The 11,780-nt window shown below is 39.8% G+C and overlaps 1 protein-coding gene across 1 annotated transcript in view; it reads right to left on the minus strand.

Moving 5' to 3' along the window:
• The window catches only part of LOC111158751 (coiled-coil domain containing 170), a 73,935-nt gene extending 63,797 nt beyond the window's left edge, over positions 1-10,138 (minus strand). Inside the window, exons 1-2 of the mRNA XM_022521003.1 lie at positions 10,119-10,138; positions 8,419-8,615 (exon numbers count right to left, since the gene is read on the minus strand). Coding sequence (XP_022376711.1) covers positions 8,419-8,436 — 18 coding nt within the window. The 5' untranslated portion in view covers positions 8,437-8,615; positions 10,119-10,138. The remainder of the gene's footprint in view (positions 1-8,418; positions 8,616-10,118) is intronic.
• Positions 10,139-11,780: the final 1,642 nt, after the last annotated feature.

Raw genomic sequence — 11,780 nt, forward strand, 5'->3', positions numbered from 1 at the left:
ATGTAAACATTATCCAACTGAGCAGCTCTACTCTCCAATTATCTCCCCATGAAAAACACTCACACATGTGCATAAAAATATGTTACGGATTTTCATTATACTATGGTTTGTAATAACAAAAGAGGGAAGGGAGGAGGGCTAAAACTGTACAAATTTCCACTGACAGGGCAATTACTAAAACAAGGCATTTGCATACTATGGAATACTGTGCAACACACAGGGTGAGCTAGATCCTATGTTTGAACATAATAATATCTCCACGATACATCACTGAACAAAAATAAAGTGTAGACCCATGGTTTGACATTCCTTGTCATAAAACATAAAAAGGGGTTAATGTACTATTTATTTTCCATAAACATATGTAGAGAGAAAAAAAAAGAAAAAGGTCTGAGAGCATACACATCACCTCAATAACAGTACTTACCTCTGGGGGTGACACTAGAATTGGAGCTGGGTGTAGGGAGAAGGCAATGGTTCCATTTTTTCAAGAAGGATGTATCTATGCATTATTTGTATAATTAAATATAATTTAAAGAAAAGGAAAATATTGGAAAGAAAATGTTAACTGTAGTTATCTTTTAGTTATAGAACTAGATTTTATTTTCCTCTTTCTTCTATATTTCTATATTTTCCAAATCCTTTACAATGACCATGTATTACTTTCTTAATCAGAATAAATGTCTCCCCTTTAATTCACAAAAAAAAAAGAACAAGGGCAAGGGTAGACAAAAATCACAAACCCACAATGAACTGTCTTTATGAGGAACATGAGCACAAAGAAGCAACCCCAGACAGCAAAGAAAACTCAACACATGTGACAGCAGACATTTCAGGGGAGTTTTTCTCTTAGGGAAGCCTTTGTGTAGTTAGCAAACTTTTTTGAAAATTCCTCAACTTTTTCTACAAGTATTAAATAATCTTTACTTCTCAAAAAAACTAATTTTACCCTATTCAAAATTGGCAAGATTAAAAATTTATCCATTTGTCCTCATCTGAGGATAATCTAAGTTATTAGGTATCTCTCAGCTAGGCTATGAAGCAATTTTATATTAATTTTAGAAAGCCAACTACATATTATTTGATTCTGCTACTGATATTATTATGATAATGACAGAAATTGACTCACAGGGTGGCTCATAGTCTGCTCAGAATAGAGAATGGTTTCAAAGCTCAATGGCATCGAGGAGACATAAATTTATTCATAATTTAGTACACAATGTGCCCAATTGTCTGACCTGGGGACAATGTCTTGGGCCAGTCTTGCTACTATGATATTTAGTTGTCTTATTACCCCCATAGACAAAAAAATGAGAAGAAAAATCACTGTCTGCCTGTGACACACAAAATCTCCTAATCCATTCCTATCTCCCTATGCTATAACCAATCTTCTCTTTGTTCCAGCATTATTCCACACCGCAGTGCACAAGTGTGTGACCAAGGGTGTCTCAGTATGGAGTGTTTCCTGTAGTCTCAGTGTCTGTCTCTCTCTCTCTCTCTCTCTCTCCTCCCTCCCCCTCTTCTTCAAGCTTCCAGGGCTGTCCCAGTCAGCAATCCCTTCTCAGACCTTCTCCTCCCCTACTCTCCAACTTCTTCCCACCAAATACAGCTTCTTCACTAGTTTACAGCATAAATTAAGTCTTGCAAATTGTATTACTGCAACATAATCAGTGCTCTAGTCAATTTTTGACCACTCATCTATTCTTATCCCTAATTTGAGGGACTTTCCTGGTCCTCCTGCTTTCGTTTCTTTGTATACATGGATTTGGTTTCTGGGGATCACTAGTGCCTGTGGGGCATAGTGTGATGTGTGTGGAACCCAGGAAATAAATCCTTGCAGTTGTGGGAAAAGTTTTAGAAGAGACATTGCTATACAAGTTTTGTGCAAAAGCTGATCTATTATTTTCATATTATTTTCCAATTTCTTGGCTCTTAGATGTCACTCTTATTCATTTAAAAACCCTTCTAAGGAGGATGAAAGAGTAGGAGGATCCTAAGCTCACCTTGTCCCTTAGATACAACTAGGTAACAGCCGTATCAGTGTAAATAACCCAGAAAATGACACAGGGACTAGCCAAACAGATTCTCCACAGTTAAATGTAGAGAAGAGGCCTCAAAGAAGAAGGTAGAAAGGGCAGAGACAAAGTCAGGAGTTAATAGACCTGCAGAACTGTCCCCAGAAGGCAGGGGGAACACCACAGATATAGAGAGGGGAGAGAAACAGACTCTCACAAGAGGGAGCCTGCACAAAGACGATGAATCCTCCTAACATTTGGCTTTGAAAATTAGAGGGACCAAATTCTATGATTTCTTGCCATCAGTGGGGCTTAAAACTTGGAACTTTAAAAATAGCAGGCTTGCAGGAGAGCCAGGAACACAAGAGGAAACTGAGTCCCTGCACTTAAAGAGACAGTGCAACAAATAACTCCATGGAGACATAGCATGGAAGCAGATTTTGAAAAACACCTGGGGTATATGGAACAAAGATCTGTTTACTAATCTCAGAGCATGGGTTAGTGGGGCAGGGATCATTAGGAGATTTCTCCAGGAACACAAGAGCTGGCAGCTTCATTTCCCTCCACTCCTCCTCACCATAAACACATGAACACCTGTGGGAATCAACCGTGAGCCAACATTCACTACATAACCTGCTAACAGTGTTCCCTGCCCACACTTTTTCCTGTGGAGCCAGGCCAGTGTATGCCTTGCTAACACCACACATCCAGCCACCGCACTCTTTTGCAGATCCAATCCCGCTGCAGGTCACCTCCCAATGATGCAGACCTTGCTGGCACTGCACACCCCACCCCCCACACTCTCCTGAGGTTTGGTGCTACTCTATCTCTGCTAAACACCTGGTCTGACTCAACTTAAGCCCAAGGTGGCCTTAGACTGTCCCACTAACACCACAGGAACAAAACACTGTCCGTAACAGGCAAAGGGTGCCATTGAAGATGACCTGCCTAATGGCAAATGGGGTTCAGCCACAACATCAGCGTGCACAGACACACACAGGAGACACCCCTGAAGTGCCAGGTTCTGGTGAACAGGGAACACTGAAGCACAGGGCATCACAGGACATCTTTTTTATAAGGCGGCTATTTTCACTAGCAGAAGGCATAGCTGACTTTTCTAACACAGCGAAACAGACACAAAGAGTTAGACAAATGAGGAGACAAAAGGATACGTTCCAAATGAAAGAACAGGACAAAAATCACAGCAAGAGACCTAAACGAAGCAGAGGTAAGTGATATGCCTGATAGAGAATTTAAAGTAATGGTCATAAAGATGATCACTGGACTTGAGGAAAAAGTGGAGGACCTCAGAGAGACTCTTAACAAAGAGATAAAAAAAAAACATTAAAAAAGAACAAATCAGAGATGAAGAACTCAATATCTAAATTTAAAAATAAATAGATGGAATAAACAGTAGACTAGAGGAAGTAGAAGAATGAATCAGTGACCCAGAGGACAGAGTAATGAAAAGCAATCAAGCTGAACAGGAGAGAGACAAAATAATAATAATAAATGAAAACAGACTTAGTTTTCATTTAATAATAAATGGAAACAGAAATCAGTGATGTCATCAAGTGTAATAACATTCACATTATAGGGATTTAACAAGGAGAAGAGAGAGAAAAGGGGGCAAAAAATTTATTTGAGAAATAATAGCTGAAAACTTCCAAAATCTAGGGAAAGAATCAGAAATCCAGATCTAGGAGGCACGGAGAACCCCCAACAAAATTAACTAAAAGAGGGCCACACCAAGACACATAATAATTAAAATGGCAAAGTGTAGTGATAAGAGAGAATTTTAAAAGCAGCAAGAGAAAAGAAAACAGTTACATATAAGGGAAACCCCATAAAGCTATTAGCTGATTTTTCAGCAGAAACTTTGCATGCCTCAAGGAAGGGACATGATATATTCAAAGTTCTGAAAGACAAAAACCTGCAGCCAAGAATACTCCATCCAGCAAAGGCTATCATTCAGAATAGAAGGAGAGATAGAGCTTCCCAGACAAACAAAAGTTAAAGGAGTTTGTGATCTAGAAATGTTAAAGGGGACTCTTGAGTGGGAAGAAAAGATCATAAGTAGGAGTAAGAAAAGTAGAAAATACAAATGCAGTAAAAATAAGCATATCTAAGGGCACCTGGGTGGCTCAGTGGGTTAAAGCCTCTGCCTTCAGCTCAGGTCATGATCCCAGGGTTCTGGGATCGAGCCCCGCATCTGGCTCTCTGCTCGGCGGGGAGCCTGCTCCCCTTCCTCTCTCTGCCTGCCTCTCTGCCTACTTGTGGTCTCTGTCAAATAAATAAATAAAATCTTTAAAAAAATAAGTGTATCTATAAAAATCAGTCAAGGCATTCACAAAATTAAAAATGTATGACATCCAGTACTAAAATGTGGGGGGATACGAGTGAAGAATGGATTCAGACTTAAGCGATCATCAACTTAACTGCTATATGCATATCATATATAAACCTAATGGCAGCCATATATCAAAGACCAGTAATAGATATGCAAAAAATAAAGAGATAGGAATCCAACGACATCACTAAAGAAAGCCAGCAAACGTTGGGAGAGGAGAGCAAGAGAAGAAAGGAACAAAGAACTACAAAACAATAAAACAAATAACAAAATGGCAAAAAGTACATATTTACCAAATAATTACAAATGAAAGTAAATGGGCTGAACACCCCAATTAAAAGAAACAAGGTGATGAAATTGATTTAAAAAAGGAGACCCATCTATATGCTGCCTACAAGGGACCCATTTAGGACCTAAAGACACATGTAGATTGAAAGTGAAGGGATGGAAAAGTGTTTATCATGCAAATGGAAGCAAAGAGAAAGCCAGGGTTGCAGGAATTACACTGGACAAAATAGACTTTAAAACAAAGACTGTAACAAGAGACAAGGAAAGAGACTATATAATCATAAGGAGAACAATCCAATAGAAAGATGTATCAATTGTAAATATTTATGCATCCAACATTGGAGCTCCCAAATACATAAAATAACTAACAGCAAATATAACAGAAGTAATCTATAGTAATGTAATAATAGTAGGGGAATTTAACAACCCCCTTCCATCAATGGATAGATCATTCCAACAGAAAATCAACAAAGAAACAGAGGTTTTGAATGACCCATTGGACCAGATGGATCTAGCAGATACATTCAGAACATTCCATCCTAAAACAGCAGAATACATATTCTTTTCAAGTACACATGGAACATTCTCCATATGATCATACATTAGACCACAAAACAAGTCTCAACAAATTCAAAAAGACTGAAGTCATGCCATGCATCTTTTCTGGTCACAATGCTATGAAACTAGAAATCAATCACAAGAAAAAACCTGGAAAGAACACAAATATGTGGATGTTAAGTAACATGCTACCAAACAGTGAATGGGCCAACCAAGAAATCAGAGAGGAAATACAAGAATACATCAAGACAAATGAAAATGAAAACACAACAGCCCAAAACCTTTGGAATGCAGTAAAATTTGTTCTAAGAAGGTATTTTATAGCAATACAGGCCTACCTTAAGAAGCAAACAAGAAAAAAATCTCAAATGAACAATCTAACCTTACACCTAACGGAGCTAGAAAAAGAACAAACAAAACCAGTAGAAGGAAGGAAATAGTAAGATTAGAGCAGAAATAAATGAAATAGAAACTTAAAAAAAATAAAACAAAACAGATCAATGAAACTGGGAGCTAGTTCTTTGAAAAGACTAACAAAATTGATAAAACTTTAGCCAGACTCATTAAAAAAAGAAAAGAGGACTCAAATAAACAAAATCAGAAATGAAAGAAAAGAAATAACAACTAACACCACAGAAATACAAAGGATTATAGGAGAATATTATGAAAAACGATGTGCCAATAAATTGGATGACCTAGAGGAAATGGATAAATTTATTTTTTTAAGCACAGACTTTTTTCACTATTAACATATAATATATTTGTTTCAGGGGTACAGGTCTGTGATTCATCAGTCTTACACAATACACAGTGCTTACCACAACACATAACCCCCCAATGTCCATTACCCTGCCACCCCATCCCCCCAAACCCTCCACTCCAACAGCTCTCTGTTTGTTTCCTGAGATTAAAAGTCTCTTAGGGTGTGTCTCCCTCTCTAGTTTCATCTTGTTTCATTCTTTCCTCTCTTCCCCTTTGAAGCTCTGTCTTGTTTCTCAAATTCCACGTATCAGTGAGATCATATGATAACTGTCTTTCTCTGATTGATTTATATCACCTAGCATAATACCCTCTAGATCATCCACATCATTGCAAATGTTAAAATTTCATTTTTGATGGTTGCATAATATTCCAGTGTGTGTGTGTGTGTGTGTGTGTGTGTGTGTGTGTGTGTGTGTGCGTGTGTGTGTGTGTGTACCACATCTTCTATAGTGGATAAATTCTTAAAAAAATATAATCTCCCAAACTGAATCAGAAACAAATAAGAAATTTGAAGAAACCAATTAACCAGCAATGAAATTGCATCAATAATTTAAAAACTCCCAACAAACAAAAGTCCAGAATTAGACGGCTTCACAGATGAATTCTACAAAACATTAAAAGAAGAACTAATACCTGTTCTTCTCAAACTATTCCAAAAAATAGAAGAGGAAGGAAAACTTCCATATTCATTTTCTGAGGCCAGCATTACCCTAATACCAAAACTAGATAAAAATACCAAAAAGAGATTGAGAGAGAACATGAAATACAGGCCAACATCTCTGATCACCAAAAATGCAAAAATCCTCACCAAAATATTAGCAAACCAAATCCAACAATACATTTAAAAAAATCATTCACTACAATCAAGTAGGGATTTATTCCTTGGATGCAAGGATGGTTCAATATTTACAAAGAAAATGAAAACACTAATTTGAGAAGATATACACACCCCTATGTTTATACTAGCATTATTTACAGTAGCTAAGATATGGAAGCAACCCAAATTTCCATCAACAGATGAATGGATAAAGACGACATTGGGTGTGTGTGTGTGTGTGTGTGTGTGCATGTGTGTAAAGCAATATTACTCAGCCATAAAAAACAATGAGATTTTTGTCATTTGTGACAACATAATGCTCAGTGAAATAAGTCAGACAGAGATAGAACCCATATGATTTCACTTACATGTGGAATCCAAACAACAAAACCAGTAAGAAAACAACCAAAAACAGAACATCTCTTAAATACAGAGAACAAACTGATGGTTGCCAGAAGGGAGGTGGGTGGAGGGATGGATGATATAGGTAAAAGGGATTAAGAAGTACAAATTTCCAGTTATAAAATAAATAAGTCATGGATATGAAAAGTACAGCATTGGAAATATAGTCTATAATATTGTAATAACTCGCATGTGATAGGATGGTGACTATATTTACTGTGGTGAGCAATGAGTAACATACAGAATTGTCTAATAACTGTGTAGTGCTCCTGACATTATTCTAACACTGTATGTCAACTACACTTCCAATAATAAGTTTTTTTAAAAGCACACAAGAGTACTATAGGAACAGTACTATAAAGAAATGTACAAAACTGTATCAGTAACCTTTCTGATTGGTAATAATGTGGGTGACTTTTTTTTAATTGATTGCACAGATAATTATTAACCAGAATAGATACAACAAGATGGATGAAGACGGGAATGGTAATAGAAATAAAAATTTCTGCCTGGGGCGCCTGAGTGGCTCAGTGGGTTAAAGCCTCTGCCTTCAGCTCAGGTCATGATCCAGGATCCTGGGATCGAGCCCCGCATCGGGTTGTCTGCTCAGCAGGGAGCCTGCTTCCCTCTCTCTCTCTCTGCCTGCCTCTCTGCCTACTTGTGATCTCTCTCTGTCAAATAAATAAATAAAATCTTTAAAAAAAAAAAAAAATTTCTGCCTGGATGTCCCATAAAAGCTTGGCAGAAAAGCGAATTCCAGCACTGGTCAGCTAGAGGAGGGGCCGGGAAGGAGGGAAGCAGGCACCATAGGCAAGAAACCATTCAAGATACATGGCAAGCTTAAACAAACTCACTTTCCATGTGACTGAAGGTTTGGCTAGATATTAGACAGGGGTAATGTGATTCGGCTGACTTAAGGAGTCTGTCTATTACCCACCCTGTCTACGGAAGACAGTGTTTGTCGGCTAGGGGAGGAACCTGGTCGGGTCTGCATGTCATCACGTCTACTCTGTGGAGCTGAAAAGGTTAGATCAGTACAAAGGAGATGGGAGGAAGGGAGACCAGCCAGGAGGCGACTGCATCAGCCTACACTGATTTTTGGATGAAGCTTTGGCAAGTCCATTTTCAAGCCTCATGTTGAGACGCCTTATGATTATGACATGGTTTAGAATATATGACAGTTGGAGGCTTGGGAAGTTGCAGTTAGACAGATGATATCCCTCTACCCTCACGTGACGGGACATACTTCACTGGTCTCCGCGGGAAGCTGGATCCAGCTGATGAGGAACGCAATCTTCGTACCCAGACAAGAGGTTCAGAAATATGTTTCTGATATTAACCAAGTTAATGGTGTCAGATGGCATTCAGAGGACTGGCTGAAGAGTGTGCATTCACGCATTCTACGCTCCACTTCAAAATGATCCTTAAAAAGCCAGAAATGCAGGGGCACCTGGGTGGCTCAGTGGTTAAGCCTCTGCCTTCGGCTCAGGTCATGATCTCAGGGTGCTGGGATCAAGCCCCGCATCGGGCTCTCTGCTTGGCGGGGAGCCTGCTTCCCCCTCTCTCTGCCTGCCTCTCTGCCTACTTGTGATCTCTGTAAAATAAATAAAAATCTTTAAAAAAAAAAAAAAGCCAGAAATTCAGAGAGAGGTCTTCTCGGACCCCATTTACTTTGATCCTGCTATAAAAGTGCTTTTACTGAACAAGGACTTGCCATTGCATTGTTTCGTGGGTCTTGAAATTTGTCATGGTTTCCTGTAGTGAATAGGTGTGTTACCGAGCAACTTGTTTGCGTTACCTTATGGCCCTAGTGGATTGTGTGACCCTGGAGGGTCTGCTTGGAAGGGCCAAGTCCAAGGAAAATGCTACCTCGCACCAGCACACAGCCCCAAGAGCACATGCGTGATTCCCTTTCCCATCCTCCCAAGCTCTCCCTCTTTTAATATTTCTTTATTGGCCATTTACTTCCTTTTCTCTTTTTGACATTGGATGAGAAATAAATCTGAAACTTGGGAGGAAGGTTAGAAATTATTTTTTGAGATCTGGACCCCTGGTAACCTGCAAAGATTATGGGAAACGCTAGCAAGGTAGTGACTTGCTTTTGGTTTAAAATCTTGCCATAGTGTAGAAGCTCTTCGGTTACTGGGGAGTATGTTTCAGAACACCCGTAGAGTCGAAAGGAAGGCAACTTTGGTTTGTGAATGCTACTGGAGAGGAACAGGCCTATGGGCTTCCTAACTCAGCCCACTGCTGGGGCAGGGGGCTCAGCAGACGCCAACAAGCCTGCAGGGGTTGATGGAATTTGGTACAGAATTTGGCAGATGAGAACGGGATGAGATTGTAGGGTGAATCAGATGGGAGGACTGGAGTATTGGTAAGAAGAACGGTCATCCATCCTTCCATTCATTCATTTACTCTACAAATAATCACTGAGCATTTTCAGTAAGGTCCTGAGTAGTGCTAGGGATGACTTAGCGGACATCACAGTCTTCTGCGGGAAGGAGACATTAAATACTTAATTATGCATGTAATTTATTACTTGTTATTGTGTTAAGTGCTGTGAGGGAGAAGCCTCAGTTGCTATGGAGAATGGCTCAAAGACAGCACTGCGGTCAATGGGGTTTTGATTGGTCAGGTTCTGCAGAAAATTAGAGGAAAATGAGTTAGGAAGACTTTGAAATCGCAAATATGAGAAGAGGGACAGGACTGCTAGGAAGGCGCAAACACTGTCCACCTGGTGATTTTCTTCCTTGGCTCTGGTGCCTCCTTTCACCTTGCCCAGCTGCCTCCTGCTGTGCTCTTGTCCCGCCTGCCCCAAGGACATGCCGCAGGTGCTGGTGAGGATGCAGGACTAGCTCCCGTCATAAAGGAGATTAGGGACTCTATGTTTCAGAAGGAAGGGCTTCCGAAATGGGAGTCTACTCACTTTCATCTGTCCTACAGAGCGTGCCGCGGACATCCTTATGCTCTTCTTGATAAGCCACGAGAGTTGCTAGGCACTGAGGTTTAAGGTTGGAAATCTGCCGTTAATCCAATCTATCCTGGACACAAAAGAGAGAAACATTAATTCTAACAAATTCTTGATTTTGATTGTGGCTTGGTTTGTCTCTTTGCAAGGATTCTTGCAGGAAGATGACACGTGATTTGATTTCTTTCTAAAGTGAAAGAAGGGATTATACATTGGAGGGATTATACATTGCTAACATTTCCCTGCTATCTTTTTTTTTTTTTTTTTTTTAACAAAGCAGGCCTCTCTTGAGGCTTTGTTGCTCTCAGGAGTGTGTAAGCTGGACGTCAGGGCTTCCTTCTTGCCGTGGCGTTTTTATTGAGTTTTCTTTGGGCTGAGCTAAGGGCCAGCCACCCTGGAAGAGAAAGCAGGGCTCTAGCGCAACACACGAGCTATGTAGGTCACTTTCTCCCTCCCGCTTGTCCTTTGTTGGTTGGAGATATTTTTTACAGTTAATGAAAACATCAGAAATCACTGAATTCTCATGTTAATCCTTGAAGACACTTACTATTCCGGCTATAATATTATTTATATTCCACTTATTTTTGTGATGAACTTCCTGTCCCAAATGTAGTCAAAAGGTTGTACTTGCATAACAAATGCATTCCAAGTACTGCTGGGAAGTCAGGGACGCTGCTGTCGGCCTCTCCCTTCTTTCCGCACACTGAGGTTCAAGTCTGGGGTTTCCTGTTGCCTCTGCAGGAAGGAATGCACAAACATAATATTCGGTTTAAGTCTGAAAATTAGGATGTGAAAATTGAGAACCTAATAAGCCAGACTCTTTAAGCACACTTTCAGTGGCCTTTGACTTAATGAAGAAATTAATCTTAATATTAAAATTAGAGTCACTGTTCTTTAAAAGACTGGAATATCAAAAAGGGAGTTATAATTTCCTTTCTCCGTGATCTCTAATCTTGGCCCTCTGCCTCCATCCCAGAGGTAATTACTAGGTAAGTTTGGTGAGTATCCTTCAGACCATTAAAAAAATATTTTTGGTGGGGGGGGTGCCTGGGTGGCTCAGTCAGTTAAGCATCTGACTCTTGATTTTGGCTCAGGTCATGATCCCAGGGTCATGGGATAGAGCCCTGCGTTGAGCTCCGTGCTCAGCAGGGAGTCTGCTTCTCCCTCTCCTTCTGCCCCTCCCGATCCCCCACTCCCTCTCTCTCAAATAAATAAATCTTTAAAAATATTTTTTCATTTTTACTTATACCTATAGAAGATATATTATTTTAACATATATTCTTAACCATAAATAGTATGCTAGTTTTGCTCTCATTTATTTTAAAAACAGTATGTTTTTAAGATCTATTCATATTGTAGCCCTAAGTAGATTTAGTTTGATTCTTTTCTTTTTCGATTCCCATCTTACAAATAGACTATACTTGACCAATTCCTGTATGAATAGACACCACAAACCATGAACATTTGCGTGGAGTTAGAATTGCACCCCTGGGCTACACAATAAGTGCCTCCCACACTGGCAGGGTTACTATGCACGTCCATTCATTAAACCTGCCTGGGTGGCTCAGTGGGTTAAGGCCACTGCCTTCAGCTCTGGTCATGATCTCAGGGTCCTGAGAT

The sequence above is a fragment of the Enhydra lutris genome, unplaced genomic scaffold (assembly GCF_002288905.1).
Source record: "Enhydra lutris kenyoni isolate GAN:26980312 unplaced genomic scaffold, ASM228890v2 scaffoldscaffold62, whole genome shotgun sequence".
Taxonomy (NCBI): Eukaryota; Metazoa; Chordata; class Mammalia; order Carnivora; family Mustelidae; genus Enhydra; species Enhydra lutris.